Source organism: Agelaius tricolor, unplaced genomic scaffold (assembly GCF_023055355.1).
Source record: "Agelaius tricolor isolate 1412-34295 unplaced genomic scaffold, bAgeTri1.0.p SCAF_2, whole genome shotgun sequence".
Lineage (NCBI taxonomy): Eukaryota > Metazoa > Chordata > Aves > Passeriformes > Icteridae > Agelaius > Agelaius tricolor.
In genome coordinates this window covers 4,719,457-4,737,251 of record NW_027269262.1, presented here as the reverse complement: position 1 = coordinate 4,737,251, position 17,795 = coordinate 4,719,457, and the positions used below count along the sequence as shown (strand labels likewise).

Here is a 17,795-nt window from a genome sequence, read left to right as displayed (position 1 = left end):
TGATATGCCACAGCTTGATCTTTCATTTTCCAGTTTGCTTAAGGTATGACTCAAAAGTTACTTTGTTCTCTCCATCTCTACCTGGGTTTTATAAGCTCTGTTCTCAAAATGGAAGGGCTCCAAACAAATAGCATAACCAACTATTAGTAAAAATGCCCCAAAAATGTATTTGCAAGCACACTTAAAAAGGGTTATGCGTGCAAGTTGTTAAGTGCACCAGGCAGGCCAAGGGAGAAAATGAGGAATGCTGGCTTTCAGCACTACCACTGGGAAACACTCAATGATCATCTGGCTTGTCACTTCAGGGACACTTCAGGGAACTGACATTGGAAAGCTGATGGCAATAGAACTGGTTATGTGCCTATTTGATGTGGATTATAACTTCCTCCTTGCAACCAGATATCACCAGACTCATGGGGTACTGAAACCTCAAAATGCAAGCCAGCAGCTGATGGGTTTTTGTTGCATCTTAAAGATTCCCCCAAGACCAGTGTCTTGCCTTCTCAATATATATCCCCAGCCACATTCACCCAAAACTGTGGGAGGCCTGAGGGAGATGGGCACAGCTCCATGGTTCTGTCTCACTCATTTCTGAAACCCTGAGGGAGAACTTCAATGCCATCCTCCCAGCCACACCTTGTCCTAATGATTCCCTATTGCCACATGCAACAGATGAGGAACCATCAAATATGGGAGAATGAGCAAGAGGAGGTTCAGTTGCTGCTCATACATGGTAAAACTGTGTCCAGGGAGTATATTTTGCCTCTCTGGATCATCATATCTGTTCAGGTATGTGCAAAAAGCTTCAATGGGCACATATTTACAGCTGAAGAAAACAGGTTTTAAGACAGATTTACGAGGGTGATCTGGGTTTCAACACTTTGGATTGCAAGTTTTTATTGATACCACCACAGTATTTGTATTCATTCTTAGCTTTTAAAATATACCATGAAGGTGCAATTCATATCCATAGTACATTTTACTCTTGTTTACTACTTGGTAGGTTTCACTTCTGACTGAAGTTTAGGAATTGGTGTGTATCTTGAAGCAGCTAGTTGAAATCAAATAAAAGAGTAAGTTCAAGCATTATTTTTTCAGTACCATTATTATCCTCAAGCTCATCATTAAATAAGAGTAGTTACTTTTCCATTAAGGGAGCAGAGAACACTACCTAATCCATAACAAACAACCACCATTCCTCTTCTTTCACCCCCAGTCTCAGCTAGATTTTTATTAAATGTATTCAGAGAGAGAGAGAGCTAATATGCCTGACAGTGCATTTCTGAACACAGCATTCAGAAAAGCATGATCTCTCACATTTCTCTCTCTGTCTCTGTCTCTTACACACACTGAACTATAGCATTCCAATCCCATTTATAGCCTTCTTGGTATGTCTGCTCTTTGAGGACATGCTTTTGTGCATTAAGAGAACTGCAGAAAAAATTACAGAACTAAATTTCTTTAAACATATAAGTTCCCATTACCGCAGCCTCCTTAATAAAAAAACCTCAGGAGTTTGAGAGAAACTTCCCCTCCACCACCTGAAGTTTAATTAAATACTGAAACCCACCACCTCAAAGAGAGAGACACATGCACAAAGACAGCAAAAACCTTTATTCTCCTACTCTGTGCCTGTAAGATGAAAGAGACTTGGAAGAGTCATGTAAAACTTACTGTGCAAGTTTACAGAAATTTTTCCTGGTATATTACTGATTACAGTGCCTTCAGACATTCAATTAAACAAGTGGAATACAGATTAGCACTCTGGTTTCAAATCACACAAAAGCACACCTTCCTCCCACAAACAAAGCTCATAGGGTTGGTTAGCTGTCTCTATCTTTGCCAAGCATCCTCCACTGCTTCTCTGAGTGAAATCAGAGGCTACAGTGTGTATGAAAACCATTTCACACATATCACAGCATACAAAAAGTTGTGCTATTTAAGCAGCAGCCACAAGCTAGCCCCATGAGAGAACCAGTGCTGACAACCTGAGCTGATCTCTTGTCTCTCTGCCTGGGTTACTCACTCAGCTCCACCAGCACCTCACGCCTGCCCAAGTCCTGCCCTCACATCCTGGAGAGCCTGGGCTGGGAAACACCTTCCCAGCTGGGGCTTCAAGGTAAATCAGAATGGGGGAGAGGAGACACAGAGCTGACAGCTGTGCCTAGGATGCTGGAAGGAGAGCAGCCCACCCAACCCCTCAGGGCAGACCACCATCAGCCACATAAGTCACTCCTACAGCTCCAGGGAGAGACTGCCCAACTTGTCCTCCCAGGCTGCTCTGCAGGGAAACCTAGCTAGCTAACTAAGATCTACCTTCCCAACTGCACAGCTTCCAGCAAGAGAACAGTAAAAACAATGAATCAGTGCAAAAATCATACAGTGCTTATTCCTTTTTTAAAAAACAAAACCAAAACCCAAAGAAACAAACAAAAAACCCAATCCAAAACAAAACAAACCCCAACAAAACCCCAAAGATCACAACAAAAGCCTCGGAAAAAGCTTAAGGGAAACAAAATTGCAGGTGCTCCACAGATAAGATAAAAATTATTCCTACTACTTATTGAAATCAACTAATACTGATTGACAAGGGAACCAGTTTGCAGACTCACTCACCCGGAAAAGTCTGTAGTGAGAATGCCATAATGAAATATGTATATTCGACTTATGTGGCACAGTGTGAGGTATCCCATGGCTACGACAAAGGAGTACCTAAAAACATAACACACAGAACACACAGTTACCAACACAAGTACCAACAAGAACTAGAATCACTCAAATTGGCTTGGGCTTGTTTCAATTTTTTCAAATCAGATTGTTAAAAAGTCTGGAGCTATGCTACAAGACCTGGAAGAAATTCTCAAAGGGGCCTGATGGTTTTGTGTCCCCAGCTGAAACCTTACAGAGGTGTCTCCTCATTCTGGGGGTAGAGAAAAAATGGAAAAAGAAATAGGATCAGTTCAAGTTTCAAAATTGAATTTTCAAAGCTCCCATCTCCACATATTATTTTGGAATTTCTGTCCAACTTAAGTATTTGAAAGCAGATGATACTGTATGTCATTCACTGAAGTTATCCACTGCATTTTGGTCTGTAAACGTTCTTTATTTACAACTCTTCCTCAGATCTAGCAAAGATAGCAAATACTAAACTATTTCAAGCTTAAGGTATTCTCTCTCTCATGATTTTATATCATGGCAGAAGCCACACCATCTTCCAGAAAAATCATAGAATCAGATAGATTGGAAAGGACCTAGAAAATCACTTCAGAAGCATTCCTTAGGTAGGATGTGACAAATTCATTTTGTGTTTCAAGATGGTAGCACACTTCCACTTCTGTTGGGCAGGGCAGTAGCATGGTTCTACCTTAACAGCTGAATAGTCTGAAGACTGAAAATATTGCAGTGTCTGCATGGGCAGATGCAGCATTTCATACAAGTAAGTTCTCCCTGTATTTACATGAGCAAGGAAGAGGATTCTGGGGAGGAAGGAACTGGATGGATGTTTGGAGAAAGACTGACACATTAAGCAAATTACACCATGCAATGGAGAGCTGGGACACCAGAATGAAAGGCTGGCACCACAGGGACAGGCCAGGACCAGGTCTGCTGGTGTCCTCCACAGGTGAGGTTATTATTCTGTGGTATCCATGCAGGGCAGAAGAGGAAAAGAGCAACAGACTACAGGAGGAGATGGCACATCCTGCATGCCTGGTAGTGCTGAGCCTCGGGGGCTGGTCAGCACACATTGCCAAGAAGGGTCCTTCATGGACCCAGGAGAGCACCCACCACAGGGGAGAACTAAAGGTGAAATCAGACAAGAGGATCAGGCAGCAGACAACTGAAAAAGAGCCAGGCCTTTGTCAAATTATGGCTGGTTTTAAAAGAAATGAGTTTTTCCTCCCTGGGGGCTAATAAGCTGCAGTGTGAGTGACAGTGATGGATCACAAGGCAACCTGCAGGTCATGTGGCCCACAGCAAACAGCTGGATGAAAGGCAGACTGAAGGGATATGACAGATTTTTCAGGAGATTCAGAGTAGAATTTATCGAATTTTATCTGGGTCAAGCATCCAGTCCTGCCTCAGCAAGGTCCTTGGGTTCCCCTCTCATCAAGGGAGAATGGCAAGCATCCATCCAAAGGCAAGTCAGACATGTAACAGCAAGAGATAGGATGAAGGATCTAAAATAAGCCCCCATGCTGAGGTGTAAAGCACTTAGACTGAAACAGGGGGCAAGCAGGGAGAGATACACTGAGCTGCTGCTGCAGCTGGGAGCATTTCTGATGCTGGATTAATTCGTCCATTTATAGGCCTTGAAGGCTAGCAGCTTCACCAGAGAGCAAACTAGCAAAAAATAACCGGGGAAAAGAGAATGAAGGTTAAATTAGGCAGTTTATTTAATTTGTTCTCTTCCACTGCATTTTTCTGGGGAAATAAAGAGGCAAGTCTTGAAGCCCCACTCTGAGGGGTCTGCTCCTCTGTATGAACAGGTCGAGACCTTAAAGTGGCCTCGTTCAAGCTTATTCTCATCTGGTTTGAAAACATTGTTACTTTGCCAAAATTAACAATGTGGATGCACTTTGAGTCACACTGCTATGGCTAGTAGAACACAATAGAAAAGCCCTAACCCAATTCTCCCTCAGAACTCCTGAGGTTTTTCAGCAGGTTGGATGGACATTTCACATTGACTCAAATCAACACTTGACTGTCTTGCAGCAGTGGGTGACATTATATGAACTGGCTTGATCTGTGTTTCAGTATAAAGCTGTTTTGTTATTAGCCACTGTGGCTAATTAGCTAAAGAGGAAGAGTGAGGGGGTTTCCCTCTGAAGCCGTGTCCTTTTCCTTATCACCACCCCACCTTGTCTGGGAAGATGTAAATAACTAGTGGATGATTCCTTTGTAGACTTGGTTCTTCTGATCTACAGCCACTAACTCCTGCATTTCCCTCAATGACAGGCAGGGACAATGACCAGGAAACCATAATACAAATTTGTAAGACCTTTTTAGGTTGGTCTCTGGATGGCATTTCTTTAACAAACACTGTCCAATTACCTTTCTTTTTTATGACATTATTAATTATCTCTAGACTTCTGGGCTTTGCACTCTGTGAGAGGGGAAAAAAAAATACCTCGTTAATGCCCTATCTTGCTGGTGCAAAATGCTGTAGACAGGATTGCTTTTTACAGTTCACATTTCTGAATAATATTAGAAAAATCATAAGTAGGGTTCCCATTTAGATATTAGAAAGGGGCCTCCTCAGGAAAAAAAGGAAGGTGACAGGTTTATCAGACCATCAGATTCTCAGACAGCCCTGGCCTTGAAGGCAAGTGAAGAAAGGGTTTCCATTCCCCAGCCCAGATTTATGTGGATTCTGAGCCTTCAGCAGCAGCTACAGAGACAGCTAGACAGTGCAGAGACAGAAAACACCTGTCACACACCCAAACCATAAGGTTCTGCTTGAAGCAATAACAATTCTGGTATTTTCTACTTTTTCACAAAGCCCAGTACCAAAAGCAAGACCTCATTTTGTGGATCACTAAGCTAAGCTGCATCAGTGACCTTATTTGAACAACCTAACTCAAGAATAAGTGGAAAATACCTAAAGGCCAAACAGCAATGGGGAAAACACATTAAAAAGGATTATAAAATGCAATCTGGAAGAATACAAGACCAAGGAGAACATGACTTCATTATGTTTAAAAAATCAAAGGTTTGTCCATAAATTATTATGCTTGCAAAAGTCAATTTTTGAGGCCAGTGATTTCATAGGAAAATGCAATACATCAACCCAAAAAAACCACAAATTGAGATTACAGCTGCTTCTGTAACTCCATGAACAAAGCTCCTGCAAGTATCTGGGAAAGAAAAGAAGGGAAGGAAAGAAGAAAAGGTGGTTCTAAAAACTCCTCATGATTCTCCCTGAAAGCAGAGAAGTTATCAGAGGGGCAGCTGTAGACTTGCAGCCACATCAGCTCACCTGTGAATGTTGGGAATACTCGCCATATTCATAATGCCATAGTTCATCATCACCAGGACAAAAAGATGAATGGAATACCTTGAAGACAACAAAGTGAGTATTTAGATAATTGCTATTTTATCTGGAAGTGCTGGCAGTTCAGAGCAAGAGAATATTTTTCCACGCAAATGACATCAATGTGATGTCATATCAGGCTACCAGTAAACACGGATTACCACAGGACATCTGACTATCCAACACGACTGATACTTATTAAAAAGATATTATCCATGTGTTTAACTGAAAGAGAAGCCTGGCTCAAAGTGCACATTCAAGTTGGATACATCTTTTCCAGAAGAGGTATCTTCACAGCAGACTGGTGTGGCCTTAAATGCCAGAACAAACATCACAAATTAAATTAAATACTTCACTTAAAAATACTTTTATGAGTCACTTTACTTTGAGGGTTTGGAATGGTTATGTTGGTTAGGATATTTTTTTAAGGTAGCATTAAGAGCCTTCAGATTAAAAAGATGTAATCCAAAAAAGCTGATGTGAAGTTTAAAATTATTTTTACCCAAGTCTTGTCTAAATGGTGACTAAATACTCACCACCCAAAGCAGAAGACAGCAAAGTATATTCCAAAGAGGGTGGCAAATGCGTGGCGAACAGCAGAGCTGGCATGACTGGGACTCAAGTAAATACGAAACCAAAATGCAGCCAAAAGTGCAAACAGCTGACAGGCTACAAAATTGATCTGTAAAAGACAAGCAAAACAAAAAACTGTTTTGATTCTTGGAGGAGGAGGAGGAGGGGGAGGATTCCCTCTGTTCTCAGAAAAATTAAGAGCAGAGGTAAGGAAAGGGGAGGAAATCATGAGCTAGGAATCTTTCCCTTCTCAACATTCTCCCTTGTGAACTCATGTGGTAACTTTTCTTGGCCAGTGACAGAAGGGATTAAACAGGCACACAGCCTGAAGCAGAAGCAGATGAGGAAGGTCAGGTCCAGCTGCCCCAGGGTACAGCTGGGCTCTGGTGGTTCTCACTCTCCTCAGAGGAAGGCTCTGTTTTGCTGCCAGCCTGGCCCAGGTGCAGGGCACATCACTCCCCTTCTCAGAGCTCTTGGCGAGGGGCAGGGGCCAGGAAGCAGTCTGGGACTGAAATATTACCCCAGTACCTGACTGTCCCCCACCCCAACACAAGGGCAAAATCAACAATCCTGATGAGACACTGTTCACTAGCAGTGAGAACAGGGCAGCCACCCTAGCTGAATCCCTCCATTCCACAGCATCTCCCACACAGACCTTCCAATTCTCCATTGTTTTGTGGTTTGAGTGCGAAGCAAACAACTTTGCGCTACCATCAAGCAGACACCTAAAGGAATATGCTTCTCAAATGTTCTTTGGTACTGCATGTGAAAATCAGTCTGGCCTCACTGCAAGGAGGTACAGATGGCAGTGGGAGCACAAGACATGCAGAGGGGATATAGGACAGGAGTAGAGGCTGCTCTTGTCAGACACAAGGACAAGCAAAAGCTTCAGTGTCCTCCAGAGCAAAACTGACATCACGTTGCCTTCTTCAAGTCACCTTCTCTTTGACAGCCTCAGCAAAAATCCCAGAAGTCAGAGGAAAAACAGATCAAAGTCACAGTCAAAACAGAGCCAGGAGCTGTCTCTAACAGAGCAAATACACCACTGGGATACAACATCCTTAAGTCCAGCCTGGACCCTGGACAGCTGGAGGTAAATTCATTTATTCAGTCACAGTGTCTCAGTCCTGATTTTTGCTTTTTCTCTTTTTAATCTTTTGGGTTTTTTTTTTAATTCACCCTGAGCTCTCCAGCAGCAAGTCATCCCAGACCAAGCAAAACTAAGCAGGCTGCAACATTTAAGCAATCACATGGATTAGAGGATTATCTGAAGCTATCAGTCCAGGACAGGATAATACATCTCACTCAGAAATGCTCTGACATGCTGGCTGTCCAGGGCTGGTTGGATTCTGCCAGGCTTCTTGTCAAAAACATTTACAATGTGTTTAACAAGATACTATAGCCCCAAAGTGCTTTTATTCTGGTGGACTACGTCCAACATGGTGTTGGCTGTTCATGAAAATGCTTCCATTAAAGGTTTGTTGGCTTCATTGGTGCAGTTGCTCTATTTCAGTGATGCAGGCAGTCATGCAATAAAATAATGCAATAATTTAAATATTTAGGTATGTTGAATTCTAGTTGTTTGGAGCAGAGACAATATCAATTTATTTCTTACTCATGCAAGCAAGCAGCATTTATAATAAATAGTATCACAGAATTATAACCAAAGCAAGTAATTTTCATTTTTAGTGCAAGATCTGTAGAACATAAAGAACAAAAGAACAAAATTGCACTGGTCTCACAAAACCCAGATGCTGTAGTAGAAGTCCTGAACTTGTCTGTTACCATAGAGTTACATTCAAAATGCTAACACCTTGCTCCCACCCTTCCACAGACAGAGGTGCAGCAGAAACCGCTGAAGCTCCTACAGGGCTGCTCTGATTGCATCCTTTCCAAGCAAGTGGAAGGGCCTTCAGATTAAAAAGATGTAATCCAAAAGAGCTGATGTGAAGTTTAAAATTATTTTTACCCAAGTCTTGTCTAAATGGTGACTAAATACTCACCACCCAAACAGAAGACAGCAATATATATTCCAAAGAGGGTAGAGACTCTCATGATTCTCCTTCAAAGGGAGAAGACTGATGGATGCCAACTCATCAGTGACAATTCAGTGACCCTTAATACCCCCCATCCTGCTCCAGCTTGGGGTCACACTGGCACATCCAGTGCAGCTCAACTCTGTGGCATGCAGAGCTTCTCTGATCTGGTGTAAAGGATAGTGCAAAGACTCACAGAAACTGATGGAAAGAAAGTGCAAAGACTCACAGAAACTGATGTGGTTGATTGTTTGAAAGACAATACTCCCCTCTGTGCAGTGCCACTCATGGAAACTTTATACCAGGAAAAACCATCATGATAAGCAGGCATTTGTTTTTTACTTTCACCTGGCTCTTGTAAGCCCAGTTTGAGATGTTAACAATGCTGGGATCTCAGAGGTTCACACACACAGCATAAGGAAAGTGCAAGAACCCAGAGCAGACACACTTTATTTAAACAGCTAAGGCAGGGAATGACAGTGGCAGCAGCAGCAAAAAAGTGGCAGAGACTTCATCACAAGCATCTCAACAGCCTCACATACACATGCTCTTGCTTGCCTTGGCCTTTGAGTATGTGTTACCTGTGCTACCAACCATGCCACTGTCACACCTTCATTTTGTTGTGCAAATTAACCAAGACAATTAACCAAGACTCCAAGCTCTTTTTGCAAGGGTCGGTGCAAAGCCTTGTACCAGGCCAAAACATCACCCTTATGTTTCAATGAGTTTTTGGTTTCTAAGGGTTGTTCCTGCGCAGCAGCCAAACATCACAGACCCAATGCACTCAGCAAGCAATAATCTGGCAATAGACCAGACTTGCTCTGCTCTACACTGTGGAGATTCTCAGTTCAGTCGAAGAGAATTCTCCCAAGCTTCAGGCCTGGGAAACTTAGAGAGGAAGAATGAAAACAATTATTATCTCTCTTTCTGTTCAGGTTACTTATAGATATGTACCTTCAGAGTGTGCAATTCATAGTTCACCAATACCACACAAGGGAATAGAGGGATGCAACAGCTTTTCATATAACCTCCTCTATTTAGTAATTTCTAGGTACCATTTCAAACACATGCAGTGTTCACATGCATGCACACAAAGGCTGACAGTTCATCTGACAATAACTTTACTGCATTCCATTTGACATTAGTTTTATTCTTCATTCTACATACTTAAGGCATCCAAGTAAACAGATCCCTAAGAATTTAACAAATGTGCTGCATCACAAATGAACTAAGTCACACTTTCCTTCCTTTCCCTTTCCAAAGAGAAAAGGATTCATACTTTTGGTTATTTCCACTGTTGCTAGAAACACTTTATAAACAGAAAACTCAGAGCTTCTGAAAACTGATGAATGGTGTCCAGGCAAAAACAACACGGAAATAAAAATTATATGCCAATTAACCTTTTACAGCATTGCAAGTCATTTGACACGTGTTTTTAGCTAGCCACATCTCTTTGGTATTGCCACCAAAATTTTGCACATCTGGTTTCAACTTTGCTAGCAGAAAGGGAACACCTTTGCTTTTTACAGTCCCTTTCTTCCATGCTCTAGAGAGTAAGATGTAATAAAATTAGGAACCAGAGCACATGATATGCTGCCAAAAGAAGACAGTATCTTCCTTTCATTTTCCATGATTAAACACTGGAAGACAGAAAGGCAGTCTCATCACAGTATTCTGCATCGACATCTGGAAGACTTGTGTCTGAGTCACAGCCAGCTGGAGACAGCCTTGCAATGCAGAAACAAGATATCCACACTTTCGGAGAGAGAGAAAATCTGGAACAGCTCCAGCACAACCGAGTCGATCGTTATTGTTGTCTGCTTAATTAAGCCTTTAATTCTTTATTAGTCTCAACTTTAAAAGGCTTGATGGATCCAGAGCAGGTATGAACAACAAAGGAAAAAAAGAAACTGTAGTTCCTCCCTGTATTCTTTCTGTAGTAGCAATAACTCAGCAGTGATGTTTAGATAGTAAATCTGAGTTTTACACAAAGTTAGCAATCAGGTCAAACCAACCCACCAAGCACCCACGATGTTGATGCAAGAATAGCCAAACACAGTGGTTTCAAGATCCCCCTATTGGATTATGCTGTAATCCAATCCCTCAAAGTACATAAAAGGTCAGTTCCATCTGTCTTGAGTAGTTGTATCTTCTCCCATTTTTAACAGGATGAAACTTGGCAAACTTTGGAGTGGTATGTGTGAAGGGGAAACACTAACTCCTAGGGATTGGAATCACCTTTTCAGTCATCTCCATCAACAGGCAGGGCCTTTCACATAGTGAAGTCATCTCCTCAACTTCCTAACCACTCTAAGAGGAAATCCATATGATTTTTTGCCCAGTATTTTATTTGATCCAATTAACCATTTGCAAGTGGGCACTTCTAAGGGCAAATGCCAGTTGGCAAATCATAAAATAAAGGTTCCAAATACCTGGAGTTAAATAGGTGCATCTAAAAATTTCACCCTTTGCAGGACATGAGCCTGATGTCGATAACACTGAATAGAAGCAATTATCACTTTTTGTGCTGGGAGCAAACTGGCTCCATGGTGAAGGCTGAGGAGGAAAAATCAAACTCAAACAAAAGTAGTAACTGGTCAAATCCCTATAACAGGAAAGCCATGGAGCCATAGAGGATTTCCAAAGAGAGAGGTAAAGTGTTGCTTGGTACACTGAAAACTTACTGAGAAAAAATCCCACAAAAATCTGAAAAGGAAAAAAGAGAAAGTGCATTTCCTAGCTAGAAATTCTTGAGAGGGAAACAGAAAATATGAGAGGAGACAAAATCTGACTATACACCTTTAAACCAAATCATTACCAATACTTTTGGTCACTGCTTCTTGTAGTTGAAGGTAGGCTACTGATAACGCACTTCAGGAAGTTTCAGTTCTGCTCACCCCATAAGCCTTGCATCTGCAAATCTCCCTGTTTAAAAAAGTGGCAATACACAGTTGAGAGTTCCTAGATCACACTGTAGGAAGAGATAGTTAAGGTCAAACACATAGCCTCTTATTATAGGGCTTTTAACCTTTTCCTTACAGTTAAGCACCAGAAGGAAATATCCCGCATTCTGTTTTGACCACAAAAACACTTTCTCTTCCCTCTACTACATTTTTCCTCCCTTAGGCTTGCAGAAAATTTGATCTCACTTTCCAAAAATCTAGGAGGATATAACAAATTGACCACACAGTTCTCTCCAAACTCCAAATGCCTATTAAGTCCATTACCCAAACCAGACCATCCTCTGTAAACAAAACTCCTGTTAATGCTGTTACTCTGACAATCACTAACAGGAGTCACACTGCTAACTTGCCCCTTGTTGATGACAGGGTGCTGGTGTGTCCTCAAGAGCACACAGTCTGTGGATAAAAACCAGGCATGTTGCACATTCAGACACATTCCCAGAGAGAGATACAAGTGTGTTTGAGCACAGCCAGGCTGTCAGAATATTCCCAGCCAGCATCAGGTCCACGTCCACTTCCACATGTAGCAGATGATGCAGTCAGGTTATAGATATGGCAGAAGATGCCTCTAATTTATTCTAGGTCTTGGATTCAGCAGAAAACTGAGAGAATAAAGGTTTAAATCTGCATTTCATTTACTGCACAGAACTACGAGAACAGAGGCCTCTCATAGTGGTTCAGTAGGAAGATGAAGTTACATCTCATGGTGAAGATACTCTGTTGCCATTACTAATGAACTTCTAAGAGCTACTTTAGGACATTGCTACATGGTTTTTATCTGGTAAATTAGACTTTCTCCTCTATTCACAGACTTACCACAGACAACCAGACAGCTCTTTTCAGTATTTGGAAAAGCATAAAGAACCTTGCTAACAGAAACTACTTCCAGCAATAGCAATTCAAGTCAAATCACTGTCTGCGGAGTACAACAGTGCTTGGGTAGTATTTTGGAAAGGGAATGCCATAATAAAGCATTCCACTCTGCCAGAGATCAGCCCCATCTTCCAGGGTGATGCCTTTCTTCCAAAGAATAAAGCAAGAGCTACAGAAACGCAGTAATTTGTTTTCCATGTGTAAAAGATTATTTTGCACATATAACCAAAGACACCTGGCAAACAACATGTTTAAATTCACTTTGCAGGAGACATTTCTACTTTGATGTTGTAAAACAGACCTGCTGTTATTAGAGCATTTCATAACATCAAAAGTGTGATATTTAGAAAGGGCATGTTAAGAATGAGAGATGGAATAGTCTTTAATCAGATCTCAAAGATATCCGATACTTGCTGAAATTTCTCAAAATATTTTGATCTTCCAGACTATTTTTATGAACTATAAGGACAAATATCCTCTGCAGAGATCATTTAGCTCTACACAGGGAGAGGACAAGCATCTCCAAAAAGGAGGGCAATACCACAGAGACCATGTCATGTTTCCCACTGCTAGAGTTCTGACCTAGGCTTCCATGAAGGAAAAGGATTTGTGTAACATGGCCCATGCAGTTCCCCTTATTGCCCACAGTGGTATTGCTTTGCACAGAACTCAGTGCACTGAGCCAGCACAAAGAGGCTTTTATTTGTAAAGGAAGCAGAACTGACTGTCACTTGCAGGATGCTGTATTTTCTGTTCATAGCCAGGCACTGCAGACTGCAATCAGCATGGATCAGAGAGGAGAAAAATCAACTTACATTGGGGAAATACTGATTCCACTGCTGCCATGTCACATCTCCAGAGCTATATAGAAACAACTTATTTCTCTGGCTTTGTGTTGTAGGAGTCCTTTGCAAGATTTTTGGGGGGCAGAAGCAAAGGCTTGAAAACAGAATTTCTGTCATGGGAGAGACAGAGAGAGAAAAGCATGTATGCATGACTAATTAAAGATTATTGTCCTCTTCAGAGGCAGCACTAAGTCGTCACAGGCCTGGTGTTTTTTGTGCAGTTGCATGCAGAGAATTGAGTTGGTGAAGTAGAATATACAAAACTGACAGTATTTTGGCTTGTTGTGCTGTTTTCCTGGGTAAATTCTGTTTCCCTACTTACAGGGTCAAATATCCTTCCATGATTTAGACTGTAAACTTGAAACAGATGTTCTTTCTGGATTACCTCTATGAAACCACTAGCAGAATAATCACTAGCAGGACACAAAATATAGTTATAGATTAAACCCTGAGTCATCAAAAATTTTAAAGGAAAAACATTTAAGTCAAAAGTAAGCTTGAGAAGTCAAATCTACATCATAGTGCTAAGTCACACTCCCATACACTTACCTTTGATAAATTTAATATGTGGATCTGATCCAAAAACAACTTTAGCTCATTGTCAACAGCTCTCACATTGAGCCGTAATGACTCTGTATGTTGAACAGATGTTTAAGCAATGATCATTTCTGTGCAGCAATGTTCTGCCACTACCTGTACCTCATTAATTACTGCTCTCTCAGCAAGTCATGCCAAATGATGAAATTCCCTTGTATCTAAGATAGTCAGCACTAATTCCTACCTGTAATAGGAACAGCAGGAAAATCAAACAATCTGGAGCCTTAAGTCATCCTGGTGGTTCTTTTAAAACAGAATGCCTCTAGGTTATTAGAAGATCTGTCTTGCTCCTTCAGACTGCTCAGCAGTGAGGCAGCACACTAATTACAGTACCTTTAAGTCCAAAAATACTTTAAAAGAATAATTTTACATACTTCTGTGCAGGTGGAGTATTTCACAGTACTACGTGTCAGACAGGTCTAAAAGCAGAACTACAACTAGGAAGTCAGAGTATAGAGGGTATTTTAATAAGAAAAAGAAAAGAGGACTGAAGTGTTGTTATCAAAACAAGAAGTTTGGCACACCAAAAAAAAAAAATCCCAACAAAATTAGCAAGCAAAAAACCCAATACCAGAACTACCAGCCTTGCTTCTTCACAAAAGAGTCCCTTGGATCAAGTACTTCTGATAGGAAAGATGGCATCTTGCACCATCTATCCTCTATCACTACATCACTCCAACACTCTAGCTCTTCTGTCAGGTATGCTCAGAAGGCCCCATTTAAACATATGTAAAGTTAGGAGAGAGATGCTTAAGTGAAAATTAACAGAAACAAGGAAGACACCTACTCCAGGAGAGTAAGATACAACAAAGCAGACACCTGAGTCCCTGCAAGGCCTTCTCTGAAAGTCCCTAGAACTCTAAGAAGTTCCTAGGGTGGGAGCACCACAGCACTGCTTCCCCCTCTCTTTCTAAGCCACCTGCAGGGCTCAGCACCTATCTGGAGCTTGGATCCTTGGCATCCATAATCATTAAATACACCACTTCCCCACCTTTTTCTCACAAAGGAATTCTTGGGTAACAGATACTGACTCCAGCTAGTCTTTTCAGATGTGATGAGTGCCCCAAATCCCAAACAGGTATTTCCACACCACCTTCCAAGAGCACTGCTGAGCTCCCAATCCACAACACTGTGTCCCTTCATCCACCATAGACAGTGGATGGACACCACAGCACCAAAAAGGAAGCAGGACCAAGACAGGTCTCATTAGACATGATTCAGCTCACCAGCCTCAAGCACTGATCCTGAGATTTCAGCCCAGTTTTTACATCTGCATTCTTGAGTAAATAACTTCAAAGAAGCAGCACTAAGAACAGCATCAACACAGACCTGATTTTTCTCCCACCACATTTAAAGGTTTAGTTTTTAAAAACTTAGACCAAAACACAATAAGCCAAGCACCTTTTCATTTTGCCTGTGTAACTGATAAGTACACAGCTGATTTATGCAAAACACAAAGAAGGAATACATACAAATGTTTGTCTACCCAACCACCCTTCTGTGACCTCAATGTAAATTATCTTCCCCAAATAACAATGGGGCTTGCCTGAATGCAAAGATGGCAGGATCCTTTTAGCAGTGTTTGTAAAGTCCCAATTCAGAAACACACTTAACTTTCAGGCCAGATGAAAGCCTTGAGCCTGCACATATTCATCAATTTAAAAATAAAACAGTAGGCTTAAAGTGCAATCCATCAGTAGAATGGGAACTGACATATCTAAAATAACTTGCCCCATTCTTGCTGCTGCAATGTCTGTGCAATTCTATTTTCAGTTCCTATTCTATAGAAAAATGTCAGTGGTCTTTAAAAAAACAAACCAATACAAACAGAGCAGTTTTGTTCTCATTAGCCCAGTGATGTCCCAGTAAGTGCACACAACAGAAAGAAACAAATATCAGCAAGGGGAAAAAAGTTGCAACTTGACAGGTTATTTTATGCCAAAAGAAAGTTGGTTTTTTCCCCACTGTAGAAACTGTCAGCACTGTGCTAAATTTAAGCACATTATCCTTGGAATTAGTGGTTTGATCAAAGACTAAACTTTTCAGACATTGCAATGGTATTATGTAACCCTTTATTAGGCCCTTAAACACAGAAAATCTGGAACATCCTGTATTTAAATACCAAGTCATGTTCATAGTAACTTAAAACAAGGGCACAGTAAAATTAGCCTTTTAGGATGTGCTTAAAAACTTTATGCATGGACTTTGCTAGAAAAAAGGATGGATTTTATATGTCCTTACACTCATCTCGATAGCAGAGCTTGTCTATCTAAATTTCTTTTCATTTCAGTGAGGAAAAAAGGCAATTCTAGGTTGGAATTCATGAAATTCCAAAGCATAACTCTAAAACAGGTACTTCTATTGTAAAAGTACTCTAGATGATTAAGGTTAGGTGCAGAAATGTACAGTGCATACTTATAAACAGTATTTATACTACACAAACTAACTTTACCAGAAGCAAAAAGAAATTCCTGGATTGTGAAACTGGACTTCATTTAGTTGTAAGAAATGAAGTTTTCAAAAGTGACCCATAGTTTCTCATGTTTCAAATTTTGGTTTAACACTTAAAGCCACCATAAAAAGGTTTCATGTTCCAGAAGCTGGTATTCTACACTAATTTCAAGTGCCTGAAACAGAGCTGGGATAAAATAAAACAAAACCAAACACAAACCCAAAACCAAATGAAAAAAAAAAAAACAAAACCAAACCATGCCAGTCAGGAGAAAAGCAAGGTAGCATATCTACTGCTAGATATGTGTAGAAGAGTTTTAGGGTGACAATGCTCCCACACAATGGGTGTAGTCAAACACATTTGGTTTCCTGCTTCCCCAAGCAGGTGCTACAAACCTCACTTCTTCCTGTCCTCTTCCTTGACTAAGCAGTTTTCTGTCTCAGAAATACACAGGATCAGCACTTGCAGAGGGAGTGAAGAACAAAGCAAATGCTTCACACAAGCACAGAAACATAATATTGGGGTACATCAACAAGGAAAGATGAAGATCTATGTTGCTGTCTTATGCTCCAACCTAGCAAAATAAAGCAAATCTTTATTTCTTAATAAAGATTTGCTTTATTTTCTAAACAAAGAAAATCTCCTTTAATGTAGCCAACAGAATTTGGTGAAAGAGGTACAGAAAGTATTCCCAGCTACCTTTCACGGGCAGAAGAGGACACACAAAACTTTTGGGAAGCCAGCAGTAAGGGCCAGGGAAAATCTGCAGCGAATCTGCAGAGAATTTTTTTTCTTTAGAATTAATTTTCAGTCAGCTCAACCAGATGCACGTTAGAGAGGTTTTTCACATGGGGAAAAAAAGAAGCATCGCACAAGGGCAGGAAATATATGCACAACCACATTTTTTGGCAGTAAGCCTTAGTCAGAACCATTTAATTGGGAAACTCAGTTTATATTAGACAATTATATTTGCAAACATAAGAGATAGAAAAACTCACTCTTTTTGTTTCCAAAAACAATGAAAACTTTATATTTTCCAGCAACTTGCCGAGTCACACATTTCTCCCAAGGCACTTGATTCTCCTGGCCAGCAGATTTTCTAGATAGCTATTTTCTTCATTTTTAGCCTATTTCCAAAGAACTTTGTATCTGCTGCTTTTTTTCTTTTTTACTAATTCAAGCACAATTATCTTCATTTAATTCCTTTGTTATTACAGTGACCATGTAGAATCTGCAAACCTCTGTTAACTGCCAGCTCTAGATATTCACTTTTACAACCACAAAATACTGGCCCTTCCTATTGTTGTACAGTTTAAAAGTAAAATTATTGCCCTGTGTTCTTCAATATATGACATGTTTATCTAACCTTCATTTATGTGGGCTGCAGACTTATTTTTAATCCCTTCAGAACCGTGGCAGGAAGAG

At 40.8% G+C, this 17,795-nt stretch overlaps 1 protein-coding gene across 3 annotated transcripts in view; it reads right to left on the bottom strand.

The window, feature by feature from the left end:
* Positions 1 to 17,795, bottom strand: part of MBOAT1 (membrane bound glycerophospholipid O-acyltransferase 1) — a 56,910-nt gene that overhangs the window by 26,599 nt on the left and 12,516 nt on the right. For all 3 annotated transcript variants that reach the window (XM_071451071.1, XM_071451052.1, XM_071451062.1), the window contains exons 2-4: positions 6,568 to 6,713; positions 5,978 to 6,055; positions 2,617 to 2,712 (exon numbers count right to left, since the gene is read on the bottom strand). In XM_071451071.1, coding sequence (XP_071307172.1) covers positions 2,617 to 2,712; positions 5,978 to 6,055; positions 6,568 to 6,713 — 320 coding nt within the window. The remainder of the gene's footprint in view (positions 1 to 2,616; positions 2,713 to 5,977; positions 6,056 to 6,567; positions 6,714 to 17,795) is intronic.